Below are 18,421 nucleotides of genomic sequence, written 5' to 3'. Positions count from 1 at the left end.
CTTCCAGGGTTATGTTTAGAGATAGTGAAGCTACTTCCCTCCACTAAGATCCTTCTCTGAGGCATGGAGATGCCTCTGGTTGATGAAGGACATACTAGCAGAGCACAAGCCCTGGTGGGTTCCACTGAACTAGGAAGCCTGGGCCTGACTATGGCCTTTTTGTCTCTTACCAGGGAAGCGGACAAAAGAAATCCAAAAGGACTTCTCGCTCAGGGGGTTCTGAAAGCAATCACACTTTCTGGCTACAGCAACTCATGAAAACTGTCTACTAAGGAATGAAGGACACTACAGCCTGCCTTGGTGGAGGGAACCCTCACGCTCCATACTGGTGAAATCCCAGAATACTGATGGGCATCTGATTGAACTAATGGCTCTGGTTAACACCTAAGTTGACCCATCTTTTAATATATTTCTTACAAACAAAAGGCCAGTCCAGTCCAGGCAGGACAGGAGGCTGTCCTGTTGAGTTTCTGTGGTCCTTCCTGGGTTGAGTTACAGTAATGTTTACAGGTCAGCTTTGAGGTTCAGTAGAAGTTCTAAGCTAGGCTCTATAGGTGTCAGAGACGGAGATGAGCAGGCTGGCTGGGAATCAGGAGACTTGCTGACTGACGTTCTAGGGGACATGGGGCAAGTTGCCTTGCCTGTCTATGACTCAGTTCCTTCGTCTGTCAACTAAGGATAATACTTGCCTTGTCCTACTCACAGAGTTGTAGTGAAGATAGAGTGCTACACCGGAAGTCAGGAAACCAGAGTTCAAATCTTGTCACACACACTTGTGACCCTGGGCAAACAACTTAACATTTCTTTGCCTCCAAGGGCTGTTGTGAGATAAAATCACAAAGTATTCGAAAGTATTTTATGACTTGAAAGTGCTATATCAGCGTTAATTATTGTTAATGGGGAAAGCATGTGGGAGGACTTGAAGTACTATGTAAATAAATATAAAATCTTATTATTATTATTGTGATTTTATGGTTATAAAAAAACCAAACCTTTGTTACTCCTGGTCTTCCCCTGCTCAGCCCCACTAGTCCCATACAGTTTAGTTTCCCTGAGGTACTGAGGCTTCCCACACCCTCCCAAGAGGCATGGGCCTGAATATATTTCTAGACAGCTGAAATGCACCTTCCACCTTTCTGCCTCCTCTCCTGCAGCGTATTTGCACAAAAGCACAGCCAGAGACTTGAGGAAATTCTCTTTTTGGGAAACCCAGGGTCCTAGCAACATAGCAGGCATACCTTGTGGAGAAAAAATGTCTAGCTGGGAGAAACCCTAAATGCACAGAGATTTCTGCACATCTGCTGAGATGCCGAGTGTGCATGCTTAGTGGGATGGAGGCGGGGGCGGGGGGTGGGGTGGGTGGTGAGAGAGGAAAGGCCGGGAACAAGGCCCAGGTCCTGGGAAGATATGGAGACTCTAGTGGAGGGGAGCAGCCGAAGTGGGAGGAGGGGGAATGGGACCCTCTCTTCAGGCCTGATGATTGGCCACCATGTCTGAATCTCCCACTCTTCCTGTAGCCCCAGTGACCAGATTCAGGAGAGTCCATTTTGGTTCATCTCGGCCACACTGCAGCCTTGATGGGGCATGAGGCAGGGGGCAGTGGGCCCTTGGATCTTAAAGAAAGACGCCGCACGTCTTGAACACTTGCCTGGCCTGCCTGAACCTCATCTGGTTCTCATTCAAATGCCCCAACATAATTAAATTCTCAATAACGCAAGCCAAGAATTCAGTAAGATGTGGCTTTTTCCTTTTTTTCCCCTTTCCACTAAGGCTAAGGAATTAAAATGTACCACTGGATAGACAGTCCAGCTTCCTTCCCCACCCTCACACCCAGCTCTGTTCTGCCCTACTGCCACAGAGGTGATAGTCTAGTGGTCCCGAGCCATAGATCAATCCTTGGATCCGCAGACTTACCTAGGGACACCGACGGGTTATGGCAGAACAACAATCTTAGCTAGTTGTGAAGTTTATGCCTTCTGGGGTTATGGGGCAAAGGGTGGGGGTCCTTCCTTCCCCTACCAGGCTTTTGCTTGGCTTGCAGGTAATGGTGCCAAAGCAGAAGAGATCTACAGTGCCCTGGTCACCCACAGGTGGAGCTTGCTTCCTGGCATATCCCATAATTGCTGCGTGTGTGTGTGTGTGTGTGTGTGTGTGTGTGTGTGTGTGTGTGTGTGTGTGTGTAATCCTTCTCTGGGGCTACTTTGGCTCATTCTGGTTTCATGATCACTCAACAATTCCCTAAAATTGTGTGTATGTCGTGGTGAGGGACTGAGGGCTGGAAGGCACTTTATAGGTCCTCTAATTCAGATGCCTCATTTTACGGATGAAGGGATGGAGGCTCAGGGAGGTCTGCTGACTCGCTAAATGTCACACAGCTTATAAAAGTGGTAGAGATGGGAAGGGGGTGGCATGGGGGGGTGACTTTTGTATGGTGAAGATCGGGTTTTCAGATGCAGGTCAACTGATTCCTAACTGAACACTCAGGAGAGGTCACCTCTCCTACAACCAAAGCTAGAGAAGCATCAACCAATCTTGGCTCAGTTCTTTGGGGAAATCACATAAAAGAGCAATGGAGAAAATATGAGGAACACAGGGAAATGGGGCCGATCACCTCTGGGGCTCTGAGATTCTTCCCCTATTACTTCTCAGAATCTCTGATCTCTTCTGAATCCCCATGGCTCACCTTGGAGACAAGGCCTCATTTCTCCTCATTCCTGCCCAAGAATGAACACAAAACTCAGCAAAGCATTTGTGAGTTTTTCTGCTTTCAGGGAGCTCTAGCACCCGCTTCTCTCAAATGGGCAGGGTGAGCTATCGCCCTGGGTGAGTTTGAATGACTGTATTCCTCTTACCTCCTGTTGACTTAGAAGACCATCTTCCTAATCTCTCCCTCCCTCCTTCCCAGAATGTGCCCTGGTCACGGATGCTTATCCAACCCAGTGCCTTCTGCCTACAGTTGTATTACTTAGCGATTTATGGCTCAAATGTAATAGGTTCCTTTCGACTTCCTCCCTGTCTCCTTGTCTATTTCTCCTAATGAACGCATTGCAGGCTTTATGAGGGTTTCTCAATAACTTGGGGTATTTTTCCTCTTGACATAAACAGCCCTTCAGGCTAATGACTTGGAGCTGGTGCGGCTGTTCCTCAGAGACAGGAAGGGAACGGGTGGAGTGGTGGGTGACTGTGTGCTTTTGCAAAAGGCAACAGAGTTAATGACAGAGTTGCTGCCCCTTCCAACCCTGCCCTCTTTCTCTAACATATGTACAGCTCAGAGCTGCAGCCAAAGGCACCTGTTTGAGGTCTGCAGGCTGTCTGCCTGATCACCTCATTCTGTGTGCTGAACTCACAGGTTCCATATGACATCATCACCATCATCGACATTGATGTAGCACTGTAAAGTTTAAAAAGTGCTTTACATACATTATCAAATCACAGCAGCCCTTCTAGACAGGTAAAGATTTGCCAGTATGGGAAACTTCCAGGTAAGGAAACTCTTTCCACCAATGCGAGTCAGCCCCTTCTCTGCAACTTAGAATTTCAGGGAGTTACCCAGAGCATTAAGAGGTGGAATGACTTGTTCAGGTTCACACCACCAGTCTTTGACAGAAGCTGGACTCAAACCTGGGTCTTTCTGGTTTTGAGGCCACTTTTCTACCCACTATTCCACTCTGTACCAGAGTGCAGGTAGGTGCCAGAGCTGTTATTATATCCAGTTTACAGATGAGGAACCTGAAGTTCGGAGGTAAATGTGACTCTCTTCAGGATCACACAGCTAGCAAGTGTCAGAGATGGGACCTCAACTCACTTCTCCCTGATTTTAGGTCCAGCACCCTTTTTACTAGGCCATTTGCCTTTAAATAGACATGGTTCATTCAGAAAAACATAGGGATATGAGTGACCAAGTTCTGAGAAGTAATGGTTTTTGGATATCTTTTAAAGGTAAATTTTATGAACAGGTTTGGATTTAATTTAATATCCTCATGGCATCTGGATTTTGGCCCATGTGTCTTGGAGGTAAGGGGGGTGGGGTACATTGTTAATGAACCTAACTAATAAATAATACAGTAAACAAACTTTCAAGACTTCACTGGGTTTGGACAAGGCCTTGGTAAAAACTAATAAAGGCAGCAAATAGGTTTGCCTCAACCACAGGTCCCTTTCCATGGGCTTTCCCTTAAAGGGCACATCCAAGCACAGCAAACAATGGCTGTGAGACACCACCCTCACAGCTTAGAGGCCATTTCAGGGGCCCCAGAATGACTTACAGAAACAGTGAGAGGCTTCCCTAGGCCTGTGCAGAGCAACAGAAAAGGAGGCTGGGGAGGGAGACCGTAGAGGGGCCAGGCCTAGCCTTACCATTCCTGGCCATTAGGATTCTAGTCCAAGATTGTAAACCCACAGAAAAGGGTGGAGGAGGAAATGACAAGCCCCTACGACTTCCAGAAGTGCCCCTGGGACAGCTGATGCCTCGCTGGCTTCTCTGCTCGGGGCCCAGACGTGCCGCTGGTGCCGGGGCCCCATTCATTATTCAATCCCGCCGGGTGCAGACCAGCCTTTCCATTTGCTCCTCCAGGAGGAATAACAAATCTAGAAATGCAATTCCACTTTGGTGTATTAAGATATCGATTTGCCTGCTGAGTGGAAGTGCATTTGTCCTCCTGGCCTATCCCACGGGCGGGAAGGGGTTAAGCAAATGTTTATCACAAGGCTAGCTTCAGAGTTGAAAGTAATGTGATCAGTAATGAATTTTGTGTTACATTAGGTTGTATAAATGGACAGACAAGCGCAGACAACAAGTGGCCAGGAGTCGGGGCTAATCTAATGATGTAAAAATAGAGACAGCACCAATTATGCTGGGGGCCAGCTCAGAGCTCCTGCAGGGACTGCAAATGAATAGGTACAAATCCAATTACTCACTAATAGACGCACTACAAGAGGGGCAGTCAATGGTAAGTGCATTAGAGCCTAGTGACCTCCCTGCTCTGCACAACAGAATCCTAAATTTGACTTCCATCTTAAAAGGGGGGGGGAGTGGTTCTCAAAGAAACTCTTCCCCCCCAGCACCCCCACCAATTTATGTCCAGCTCCTCGATGCCACATCGTGCCCGTGTGGATGGTGAGAAAGGAATGTGTGCCAGCTGCCTGCCCTTCACCCTCCTCCCTATTCCACCCCAGCTCCAGCCCCCTCCCGCTTGGCTCCTGAAGCACAAGCAGCCAGGGGGCCAACCCAGCCATGGGGCAGTCCCTTGATACCAACGAGAACCTTTGATTTTGTGCATCTGTCAGACCTGGGTCGAAGGCGGGCAGTTACATACCAAAACATTTCACAGCCATGTGTCTCTCGGGGGTGATGTTTTTTACTGCTACGTCAAGGGCTGTGTCTGTATTAAAAATAAAATATTTCTTTAAAGAAAATGAAAAAAAAAAAGATCTTTGAGATAGTAAAACAATGTGGGGCCAAAACAACACCTTTTCAGACAGTTTATCTGCTTTGGTTGGGCTGCTGGGGACTCCAAGTGGCTCGAGGGGCAGGGCAGGGACACAACACTCAAATCCCCCAAGAGAAGAGAAGAACCCAGACCCCAACTTACCCTGAGGTTTTATACCCATTTTTTTATTTTTTCCTCTCAAACTGTCCCTATCCATCCTGGATAGGACAGGAGGAAGGGGAGCTGGCAATTGGTCCTCCTTGGCCCACTCTGTACCTCGTTTTTGGTCTCTGGCAGCAGAAAGACAAATGCCTCATTTGGCAGTGTGTGGTCAGGGCAGGCCAATGGCCAAGATTCCCAGGAAATAAGTCATGGACTTAAAACCCGCCTGGCAGCACCCCTACAGTATGGCTGGTTGGCTTGCTTGGGAAACTGGGGAATGCCGGTCGAGACTTACTATGATGCATTAAACGTATCCTCGTTTGGCTCTCAGTGACTTGGAGATGAATAAAATATGAAGCCAAAGAGGCTCCAAACCTTTCAAGGGGTCCCTGTCCATTCTCTAACGGCGGCCGGCCTAGGTCAAGTATGTTGTCATGCGCATGCGAGGAAGTGCACCACAGAGACTGGCTAGATCCACTCCACACAAATCAGGGAGGAGACAGCATGTGCTTAGGCTGACTGGAGATGATGGGAGTATTACAGGAGGATGAGCTCACGGGGCACAGAGTGGAAAAAGGCATCCTGAACAAATGGAACAAATAGATGGGTATTCTCCCCAAATTCAATTAAGCATGGAGGGGTGGAATTTGAAAGCTATCAAGCTACGCTAAATAAAATACATGTGGGGAAAAGTTTGAGGGAGGTTGGTGAGAGCCCAGCAAGACACGCGAGGCCTGGAAGAGCTAGTGGGAGGCGAGCAGTATTTTTCCACTAGCAAGACCTCAAAATGTCCCCACGGCTGGGGCCCCAACAGGCCCTGGGGGTGAGGGGGGCAGGGAAGGAGGTGAGAGTAGGAGAAAAAAATCCCAAAACTAACCATGGGCTTCGGGCGATCCCTGGGTGTGGGTGCCCAGAAAGGCCCACGAAACGTTACATTAAAGACATCTTAGGAATACTGATCTACTTTAGTCTTGCAATATGGGCCCTGAGAGCACGTAAGTTCATAAAATTAAAAAAGAAAACATTCTGCTTAGGATGTGTGTAGAAATCCTTCTCTACAACTCCAGAGAGGTCTGTTTGCCTCAAAATTCTGCTCTGAGGATTCTAGAATGTAAAAACTGAGACCCAAGAGAAAGACGGTAAATTTGAACTAGTTGTGAGCTTAGGTTAATGGAAACTTAGGCTCAAAGGCTTAGACTTGAAAGGGATCCCAGAAGCAATCTAGCCCAAGCCCATTTTACACATGAAGAAACGGAGGCCCAGGAAAATCACATGAGTTGTCCAAGGTCAGCCAGGTAGAAAGTGGCACAAATGGGATTTGAACTGAGGTTCTCTGACTACAGATCTAGCACTCTTTCCACCACCTTCAGTTCTAGAAACATCGAGGCTGGTAGATGGTTCTAAATGGCAAACCTTTGAGAAAAGAGGGAACAGAAAAAAGACACTTTCCTTTGGTAGCCAATTATTTTTCTAAAAATTTCTACTAAAAATTAATTAATTAAAATTTTAAAAATCCCAAAATTTCTAGGGCTGGACGAGGTCACGAGCAATTCCCTCCACATGATTGTGGCCTCCCCCCACCCCTTGCCTTGGGCTGGAAAGTCCCTCAAGAATTCATCCTTTCATGCTGGGAACATCTCTAAGGAGTCTAGCCCACTATTAACTGGAACACTGTTTCATCAATGAGGGCACCATGACATGTGTGGCTCTTCTCTACATGGCTGAGTCACTGCGTACACAATGTCCTTATTCAGCTCGTCCCCAGTTAGCGATGAGAGACTCATCAAAGCACACGAAAACTCCAGCACTCTAATCACAAATCCATAGGTTTTTCTAATGTTTGAAAAGTTGTTCTCCTATCCAGTTTGGGGCTCCCCAGGGGGAAAAATAAAAACATTTAGGAATAGTGCAAAATCTGGACCAGGGATTTCTAAGTTTGCTCTTTAAGGTCAATAATAATCTTTCCTGTGATATTTTATTTCCTTGCTCCTTTTACCTTCTCTGTGCCATCTGGTGGTCTTGATTTCATCATTCATTTATTCATTCACTCGCAAACATGTACTGAGAACCAACCTATACTGCTGAATGCTATATGCAGGATTTTGGGGGTAAATGACATGTGATCCTGCTGGGACAGAATCAGAATCTCACAGCTTAGGAGGTAAGGAAATTCAGAAACCATGCAATCCAACTCCCTGATTTTACAGGTGAAGAAACTGTTCCATAGAGATTAAATGACGACCAGGGTCACACATTTTCCTTTGTTTCTTGAGGACTTAACAAATTCCTTCAAAGGCAAGGAACACATTTATTCTTCCCAAAGACTATGGGCAGCATGTAGGGAAGTAAAAGCCCTTCCAAACTGGTTGCACCTTATCAGAGAAAAGCAGACAAGAACCAGCAGGCTGGTTGTCCTTTGTTTTAGGAACACCACCAACTGGTCCCTCATGGCCCATGCTGGATGGGTTCTGAGAGAGAGAGGCAAGTAGATCCTGAGGCCAGGGTCTCATGAAACAGTGGGAACTTTAGCCCCACAGATTCAGGGATGTCCCAAATAGCAGCAGTTGAGGAAGAAGAGGAGTTCTGGGGCTTAACGGGCTTCCTGACTAAGGCCAGTTTGTGGATCATATGTAATAGTTAAGTATGCATCTTGGGTGTTGCCATATGGGAAAAACAAACAAACAAACAAAAAAAAACCCCAGGACTCAGAATAGGCCCATCAATGGCGAAGCTGGGAAGAGGTCAGGAGCTCAGCCAACCTGCTGTCACCAGCTCAAAACTGGCAGTGTTTGCCAGAAGGTCTGAGGGCCTCAAGAAAGAAGGTATTCTAGGAGTATCACGAATCAGGGAACACAGCTGAAGAAGCATCAGTTTTCACAAAGAGACCTGTAAGAGCAGGCATCCCTGCCCTGGAGAAAAGTCTGAATTATAGTCGGTTTCAATTGGCATACAGTTTTATCTCTTTCAAGGTTATTCTAACTAGCTGCTAACAAAGTATGGCCAAGTAGAGGCCCTTTCTGGATCTACTTAATGAATAGATCAAAATAATCTGTGATGACTACGATGATTGCTTTACATGCAAATGGCTGGTCCTGATGTACTTGAAAATAGCTCAGAGTTTAAATAAGCCACCTGGAATCCTGGCTCAACTGTTCATTTAATAAGCAAACCCTTCCTTCCGAGGACTTTAACTTCAGCCCAGCCTAGATCAGACTATCTTGGACTCTGAACTGGGGGAGGGGTCCCAATTAATAATATTGGGCTGTTCAGAATTGAAAACATGACAGAGCAGATAACATTTTCAGGTTCTCTGAAAGACAAGCTAAGATAGATTGGGATCCTTTTTGTGGGGGAAATCTCACCTATGGTATTTATTCCCTCAGGTTTTTGGGTTTTTTTTTTTGTTGTTTTTAGCTTAAAGCTAAGGCTTGTGTGAAGAAACAGCATCTAGCTGAGTGCCTTGCATTTTGGGGGCATTTAACAAGTGCTGGTTGACTGAAACTACTGCGTGTCTATACTTAAAGACTGATTAAATCACTCACAAGAAGTAAAGGCAGAGCCTTTTCAAGAAACGAAAACAGTTTGTAAAACTGGCATAGCCAGCTTGCAAAATATACAACACAGGTCAGGAGTACCCTTATTACCATTCTGTGCAAAGGAGTGATACATATGAAGAGGAAGCTCCAAATGAGGAAGCCCTGTAGTTTTACAAAAAGGGTGGTGAGGAAATGTAGACTCCCACCCCCTATCCCCACCCCCATGTTTTAATGTAAAAAAAAAAGCCACTAGAAGAATCAAAGCCTGTGTAATAGAGTAGAACTCTCTCAACTTCAGAGAGACTAGTTACTTAGTAAGAGCTGAACACCAACTAGCAGTCAGGTGAGGAAGCTAGCAGGACTGGAAGGCTGCAAAGCAAAAAGCAACATGGACACTTTAAGAATTAGGCTTTTTGATATTATGCATGAGAGAAAAAAGAAAAAAAGTTGTCATAATAAAGAAGTTGTTAGAAGTTAGTTAAGCAGTTAAACAAAAGAGCTGAAGTCTAGATAGAGAGAGAAGGTACTAATGTGTGCCTAGGTATTTGTGTTTCTTTAAGCCTACTTCCATAATATAATCTTTTCTTGAAATCTAACTATTTAGATTTAGAGTAATTAATTTTTTATTACTTTAATAAATACTTTCTATTTTTAACAGAAAAAAGCAGTGTTCAATGTAAAGTAAGCTAAATTCTCCAAGACCCAACTAGCCGGTTGGGAAGCCAGGTGTACCACACTGCTATGACAGTATTCATAATATATGTAGAGTGCCTAGGAGGAATCAACCAGCCTCTTTAAATATGCACTTAAAAATCAAACCTGTGATACGATGACTGATATTACACTAGTAGAGCCACTGACACTATGGAAAGTCACGCTTCAAAGTGCAAAGAAGCACTATCATTCATTCATTTTTCATCAAGTATTTGTTATTATGCACTGTGCTAGCCACTGAAAGGCTATGACTAGTGGATAAGATTAACACGCACCTTATGGGCTATCCATTCCTGAATGCAGGTCTCGACCAAGCTTTGAAGAACCCACGCTAGATGAGTTCTATAAATGTCAGCTAGATATGAATCCACATAATAATGAGCAACATTGTAATGGGGATATCTGTAGATTAAGGGCTACAAGGACAAAAGCAAATGGAGTTTAGGGTAGTGACTACATCCTTCATTGATACCATTATAAATAGCATATCAATCCTGATTACTATACAAATTTCCGTGCCAACGATGTCCTAACTGGTAAGGCATTAAAGGAATCTATTTATCTCTGGCCATTAAGTGCATGTCAGAGCCAATCAACCACTTGAGAATGCTGCCTTGACCATTTGTCCTTCAGGCCATCTCAAGAGGTTGTCCTGAGCTTGGGGGTAGGGAAGTGGCTGCTATCAGAGGCAAAGAAAGCTTGCTCTGTTTGCCAGGATGGGACACCAAGATTTTTCTTTACTTGCCTAAATGGTCCTGGATGCTTTGCTGTCTTCAGTGTGTGAGGGTATATAATGGGGCACTTCCTTAGGAAGGCACTGCACCCAGGGAGGGGCAGCATTGGGCTCTTACTTCAGGATGAAGGCAAAGCTGCTGAGCTAATAGTCGGTCTGGAGTCTGTGCAAATGCAGAGAGACGGTTAACGATTGTTAACGGGCAGGAAGAAAACAAATTGATGCTATAGCATTCTACCTAACTCACCATCCTGTATACCTTGGGTCACTTTATTTTTCTATTAAAAAGACAGATAGCAAACATGGTCAGTGCCATCCAAACTGAGTCATAATGAGGGGAAGATGGAGGGAGACAAACTGTCATTTTGCTCTCCTATAAATCAAAGAGTGGTCTCATCTCTTTGATCAGGGGCACAGCAGAATCTTGATTTCTCCTTTTTTCTGTTTTGTGGACCATATTAAGGCTATGATGATTTGACTATACCTCATAGCTGTCAGGTGGATGGAACACTGCCAGGCTTCCTCAAAAAACTCACCATGACTCCCTGGTGCTCCCCAATCCCTCCACCACACACAACTGAACCCACTGGCATCAGGGTAAGTTGCTCTGAGAGGCTGCTGCGGTGGGTGGTAGGGAGAGCAGAAGAACAGACCATATGAAGGATTATGCTAGTGGCTGTTCTAGCCCAGGAGTTCTCAACCTGAGCTCCGTGAACTTGCTTTACAAAATATTTTGATGACTGCACTGCAATATGATTTTGTTGTTGCTGTCCCTTTGGTAATCCCTGGGATCTTACGCATTTTATTTTATGCATTTAAAAGCATTATTCTGAGAAAAGGTCCATACGTTTCACAGGATTGCCAATTGTCCATGACACAAAAACATTAGGAATCTCTCCTACATTCCTTCTGGACTTGGGAGGGCAGGGAAAGAATCCTGTGGAATGAACAGTCACTGTGCTCAAGTGATACCTTCAACACAGAATCTTTTTGGATCATCCCTTCCCCTCTCTCTCCCCAAATGACCTTCTTCATTTTGTCTGTATCTTGTAGAAGTACATTTGGCATATATTTTGTAGGTATTCATTGGAAGGCAGTATGGCATAGTGGAGAGAAAGCAGGCCTTGAGGCCAGGAAGACCTGGGTTCAAGTTCTGACACATATGGCCGCGTGACCCCAGGCACAAGTCATTTAACCTCTCGATGTTCTAGGCTACTCTCTAAGACTGTCTGAAAGTGATACCTGCCTTGGTAGAGGGAGTTTCCTTACTTGGCAGTTCCCTCTACCAATAACATCACAGGTCCAGTACCTATCCCTATCCTGACATATATACATGTTGTCTCCACAATAGATTGTAAACACCTTAAGGGCAGGATTTATTTTTGTCTTTGTATCCTCAGCTCCTAGTATAGTACCTGGCACACACGAAAAAAGACCATAAAATTTTTGAATGGAATGACTGATTGACAAAGGGCCAAAACTAGTCTTCAGTCTGTGCGAAAGGCCCATAGAAGCTGGGTGAAAGATCCTAGCTTCTGGAAAGGTTACCAGGTATGGGAAGGGAGACAGCCTACATTAGCCCAGATTCCATAAAGTAATATGGTCAAGTCCAGAGAAAAATTGTTCTTCCAGAGGTCCTGGGAAGGAAGTGGGGGTGGAGGGGGTAGGTGGAAGAAGGAGAGTTGGGACCATGCATTATTCATGAACCAGTGGAAAGCATGGAATGATGGAAGAGTACTGGATTCGAATTTAAGGGACTCAGGTTCTAGTCCTAGCTCCATCACTTATTAACTGTGTGACTTCTGAACCTCAGTTCCTCAGCTTCCTCGCTTGTTAAAGGGAAATAAAAATTCACCTTCCAGGACAGCTGGATAGTCAAAGTGCCTTGCAAATTGTGAAGGCTCTCATAAGGATCTTATATATACAGAAAGCAACAATGACAGGAGGTTTGACAGGTAAACCCAAAGACGCCAACAACCTGGTTGCCTCCACAAAGGGAGAGGTGACAGGCTTCCCCAGTACCTTTCAAAAATGTCCCCAATGTCTTTTGATTTTTCTCATTGTGAATTTCACCCCTCTTTCTTCCCCAAAGTTTGAAACTGCTTTTCTGCCACCAAACCTTCCATGCAACTTCCAGGACAAAGCAGCCAGTATCAAGGCACACTGACAGCCATCATGTTGGGCTTTTAGCCAGAGCACAACCCTCCTGACATCACCTAGGAAAACCAAGAGGGGCCTTGTTACTGTGTTACTGGTCTAGCCCCAAGAAGCAGAGACCCTTCAGAACGAGATCTGAGGGCTGCAAACCACCCCCATTGGATGGGCAGCTAGGGAGACGAAGGAATATATATCAGAGTAAGTAGCAACCTATGGTTACTTTATGGAAATAGCCACATCTTCCACTCCTCTGGGTGTGCATGGGAACATGGATGTGTGTGTGTGTATTATTAGAGGATTATCACAGAATGTTAGAGCTGGAAGGAACCTTAAAGGTCACCTAGTCTGATGCCCTCAGTTTACAGGGGAAGAAGCAGAGGAAACTGAGGCCTAGAAATGTTAAATGACTTGATCAGGGTCACACAGAGAGAAAGCAGCCAAGTCAGAATTCAAACCCATCCATTCCTTGAGTCGAGCTTAGGTCACGGTGGCCATCAATCCCAGCAACTTTTATGGAGGTGAGAAAACAAAGAGAAGCAGCACCCTTAAGCAGAGACTGCCAAAGGCGTCTTAATCCCCTTCCGGGCTATCCTGCCCAGCCCTGTGGTCACTAGTGATACAGCTGAGCTATGGCTGGGTCTCAGGTCCCTGCTCAGCCTCTGTCTCTTGCAGTCAGGGCCTTGGGCGCTACTGGAGAAACCTGGATTCCCAAAGCCTTCACCTTGACTCAGGGATCCTGTCCCTCTTTGAAGCTGCCAACGTGACCGCCTTCCTGACTGTATTTTCATTTGGGTTGTTCCAGGCAGGAGGGGCAGCCTCCCAAGGAGCAGGCCCATCTTGGAGGGCTCCATGTTCATGGCTTCCAAAAAACAGGACAGCAAGCAGCATTTTAACCAGGGGTTGGGGGTTGGAGTGGGAGGTAGGATGAGGAAGGAATCTAAAAAACCACAAGCCGATCAGGTGTGCATCACTGCCAAAAGCAGGCCCTCCAGCCAGCCTTCAGTTTATACCTGTTCCAGATCCCACGACATCACGGCTTGGAGATTCAGCCATGGCATCAGCCAGCCGTTCCCGGAGGCCCTCTTCTGTGTGCTCCATGGAGGACATGTGACGGAGGCCAAAGCCTTCAGGCCAACTCCCACATACTTCCAGTAGGGTCACACTCCGATCAAAGGTACCTGCAGCACAGAGAGGGAAATCTTGCACTGAATACAGACACACACAGGGGATACTCTTCTCCACCTTCCCTCCAGCCTTCTACCCAAAGGACTCTGGCTCTATCAGCAGCAATTATGATATGAAAATTAATGAAAAAACTTAGGACACATTGATATAGCACTTTCCTCCACAATACCCCTGGAGTTAGGTGCCACTATTATCTTACAGACAAGGAAACTGAGGCTGAGACACATGCAGTGATTTGCCTGGGGTCACATAGTTAGCATGTGCCAGATACAGGACTTAAACTCAGGTTTTCCTGATGTCAAGACTGGCCATCCATCCATTATATCATGTGTTAGACATCACAAGACGGTGGTCACAGATCCAGAGAACACTGGAGGGGGAAAGGACCTTTGGCATCATCTAATACTACTTCTTCATTTAGCAGACAGGAAAACTGAGGCCCAAAGTGGGGGCTATAACTTGCCCAGTGTCACAAAGGGAGTTAGCAAGAGCTGGGAGTAGGACCCAGGCCTTCTGACTCCTAGGCCAATGTGCTTTCCATGTCTCCTGGCTGCCTCCAACCCTCTCAGGAATGTGTGGTCAGGGGGTCAGCTCCTGGCAGCTTCATACACCTATACATACAACTGTTGACACCCTGCTGGAGACAGCAGAGATGGAGATGGGTGATAGCATCACCACTTAATGTGAAGCTGCTCCCCTGTTCCAGAGAGTACGTGGTGTTCTGCTGAATGCAAAGATTAGATTTTTGCATCCAAGAACACTTCAAAGTACAAATTAAAATTATTTCGACTTTATTATACAGCAAGTCTTCTGTGAAGGCTTATTTCAAACCATTCCCCCTTGGAATGAGATTATGGTCACGCTCTGTTGCTTTAAGCACATACCATGTCCCCAGCCATTAGGTAACCAAATCCATTGCATTGACTGGGTCTGGTTCCTGCCAGCCCAAGGAAGGTTAAAAAAAAAAAGCAGCAAATGCCAATGTTTCCCAAAGTTAAAAGTACACGAGACACGTCCTCTGTATCAGCGCCTCGCTTTTCCCCTTTGATCAGCCTTCAGAAACTATCTCCCCTCAGCACAGGGGGCTGTGTAGCTTCAATACACACCCTCTGCCAATGACAGGTGGTAATAGAGAGGGTGCGAGCCAGAGCTCCCGGCAGGCGGCCCTGCCTCTGATAACGGCCAAAGTACTGAGGTGATAACCGTTAGTAAACACTCTGGGCAGCCAGCGGCTCCATACATCAGCAAAGAGGGCTAGATAATCCTGAACTTTGGTGGCTGGGACAAAGGCCCTTGGTTATTTGGCCTGCCAGGATTTATACCAGCAGCAAGGGTCACTGTAGGCTCCTGAATTTCATCAGCAAAGGCACCCCTTTGATTTATCTGTTGTCTAACATTGGGGCAGATTCCTGGCACTGAAGGAACAGGCAGAAACTGTAAATGGAGCGCATGAGGGGAGGCCCCTCTGAGATGAACACCCAAGGCCTTTCCTTGAAGCCAGTGGCTTGAGAATCAGCCTGTCTTGCTGGTGGCTGGAGTATGGAATGATATGAAGGAGCTCCCCTCCCTTCCATCTCCCTTCTTGTCCAAAAGGACCAGTGTACACTTGGGTGGCAACTGCATATTGGGTACTCTTTCTTCAGGTGACATGGGTCACGCTAACTCAGCATGCCATCGGCTGCCTCTTTGGGTACTGTGGGACAGATAGAAAACACAGGGCAGACATGTAACTACCTTCCCTAGAGTCAAATTCCAAGGCTCCAAAGGTTCAAGGACATAGGTTCAATTCTTGGTCTTGCCATTTACTTGTGTAACTTTGGATGAGTAACTTCATCTTTCTCTTTCTCCATCTGTGAAATGGAGATAATACAGCCCATTTCTCTATAGCTCCTAAGGACACGTGGTGGGTGAGGGAAGAGAAGGGAGATGTGTGTTAAATGTGGTTCCTTTTGGGAGATTCTTCCCTTCTAGAAAGTCAGTGTGATAAGGTACAAGAAACACTGATGAGAGGCCAGAAGGGCTTGGGTCAGAAGGCCTTGCCCTGTCATTTGTAAATTCTGTGGCTCTTAGGTTCCTCATTTGTAACATGAGGATAATAATGCTGGTTCTGCTCATCTCATGGGGCTGTCATAAGAATTCCCTAAGTTAATGTCATGTGGACATGCTTTGAGAATGAGAAAGTGAGAATTCTGTCCAGCAGAAATTAGATTTAGACTAATACCTCACACCATATACCACAATAAGTTTCAAATCATATATGACCTAAATATAAACAGTCCTATCACAAACAAATTAGGGGAGAAGGAGACACTTTTTAATAACTACATATTGGTGAAGAGTTCTTGACCAAAAAGGAATAGAGATTAACATAAAAGATAAAGTGTAATATATAACAGAAATCTATTAAATAAAAGTAGAAAGCTTCTTTAAAAGTGAGATGTAGTTAAAGTCAAAGAGAAAATTAACTGTGGAAAAAAATCCCTGGAGTAAATTCCTCTGATAAAGATCTTATATCAAAGATACATAAGAAATTTACACAAATATATCAGAATATGGTATGATATATATAAACAGAAATGTTTGTTGATTCACTAACGCGATTCCTCAATAGCTAAATAGTCTAAGTATATGAAAAGACAATTTTCAAAGGATGAAACTTAAGCTATTAACCCCATAAAAATACTCCAAATAAATAAATGAAAATTAAAATACCTCCAAGTTTCTACCCCATATCTGAAAAATTAGCAAAGATGACAAAGAAGAAAATGGCAACTGTTGGAGAGTTTGTGGGAGGACAGGCACACTGATGCCCTGTTGGTGTCAATTGGTCTGACCATTCCGGAAAGTAATTTGGGACTACATTCCCAAAGTCACTAAACAGTATATTCCCTTTGATCTAGTGATAACAGTACTAACTATATATTTTTGACTATATGTATTTGACCACAGAGGTCAAAGACAAGGGGAAAAGACCCATATGTACAAAAATGTTTATAGAAGCTCTTTTTTGTCACAGCAAAGAGCTGGAACAAAGTGGATACCCATTAACTGGGAAGTGGCTGAATAAATTAGGGGAAATGAGCGCAACAGAATATGATTACATTCTAAGAAAGGATGGATTCAGGGAAACCTGGGAAGACTTGTATGTACAGATGCAGAGTGAAGTAAGCAGAGACAGGAAAACAATGTATATGACAAGTCAATAATATAAAGAAAAACAACTTCAAATAAACTCGATTGGTGTAATGACCAGTCATGCCGCCAGAAGGATGAAGTTTCCCAGCTCTTGGCAAGAGGTGATTGTTTTAGAGGTACAGAATGAGATGTATATTTTCAGACTTGTCATATAGTTGATTTATTTTGCTTGACTATACTTATTTGTTGTAAGAAAGGGCTCAATGGGAGGAAAGAGGGGAGTTGTTGGGTAGTAATAGAGATGCAAAAAGGAAAAAAAAAAAGAGAGGCAATGAAACATTTAAAAATGCGCCAAAGAGAACAGAGGAAAATTCAGAAGGGGATACAGTGGGAACAGTTTTGTTACTACTATGCCCAATTTAATAGAGATTTTTAAAAAAACAAACTTCCTAATAAGTTTACAGCTTCAGATATAGTCCTCTTTTTCTTTTCATGTGGAAGTGTTCATGTTAGTATGTTTAAGTTAATAATAATAATAATAACCAATAAGACCCCATGTAGGGAAGGGGGAGGAGGGTAGGGATTGGTTAATGCCCTTCCACAGTATCACTCCAGATTCAAAAAGGCCATTAGCAGTTGCTTTGTCTCTTTGGCCTGAAAATTTTCCTTATGACACCCATGCGCTCTTGTTTTCCAGGGAGAGAAGCAATCCTAATGGAAAACAGGAAGTCCCCCCTTCCCCACGCACTCCTCTGATGATGAGCTCATGGTGGCTGAGGCCCTGGGAGCCAGACAGTCAGTTCACCCCAGGCAACGTGCAGTTTGTTCTACATGGGCAAAAGGCCGAGGAGTATCGGCATGACTGCTAGAACACACTGCAGCTCCTACGTATAGGATTTGCTACTAAAACATGACAGAGTACGCCAGCCAGAGATCTCACTGGAGATTCAGGGTTCCCAGGAATACAAAGAAGTGCTATTTGTAAATTTATAAAGTATGGCACTTTCAAATTTGGAGAGCACTTTATAGACAAGATCTCATTTGAGCTTCACAATAAAACCTGTGAGCTAGGTAGGGGGAAAGGGAAGGGGATGAGCATTTACACAGCACTCGACATTGTGCTAAGCACTCCATCAAATATTGTCACAACCCTCTGAAGCGTGTTCTATTATACCTCTATTTTGACAGATGAGGAAACTGAAGCAAGCAAAGGTGAAATGAGTTGTCCAAGGTCACACATCAGTAAGTGTCTGAGGTTGGATTTGAACTCAGATCCTCCTGGCTCCAGGCCCAGTGCATAGTATTGGTATTATGGTTATTATTATTATTTTATGGATGAGAGCACTGGAACTCAGAGAGATTCATGAGAC

General features: G+C 44.9%; 1 protein-coding gene across 8 annotated transcripts in view; it reads right to left on the bottom strand.

Moving 5' to 3' along the window:
• The window catches only part of BCAS3 (BCAS3 microtubule associated cell migration factor), a 772,682-nt gene that overhangs the window by 11,349 nt on the left and 742,912 nt on the right, over positions 1-18,421 (bottom strand). For 4 of the 8 annotated variants that reach the window (XM_036754172.1, XM_036754176.1, XM_036754174.1 and 1 more), the window contains 2 exons: positions 13,742-13,909; positions 5,316-5,381 (listed from right to left, as the gene is read on the bottom strand). In XM_036754172.1, the coding sequence (XP_036610067.1) occupies positions 5,316-5,381; positions 13,742-13,909 (234 nt within the window). The remainder of the gene's footprint in view (positions 1-5,315; positions 5,382-13,741; positions 13,910-18,421) is intronic. The other 4 variants (XM_036754180.1, XM_036754177.1, XM_036754179.1 and 1 more) reach the window with 1 other exon arrangement.

The sequence above is a fragment of the Trichosurus vulpecula genome, chromosome 4 (genome assembly GCF_011100635.1).
Source record: "Trichosurus vulpecula isolate mTriVul1 chromosome 4, mTriVul1.pri, whole genome shotgun sequence".
Classification (NCBI taxonomy): domain Eukaryota; kingdom Metazoa; phylum Chordata; class Mammalia; order Diprotodontia; family Phalangeridae; genus Trichosurus; species Trichosurus vulpecula.
Note: the sequence above shows the minus strand (reverse complement) of the source record. Positions and strands in the feature narration are given on the sequence as shown.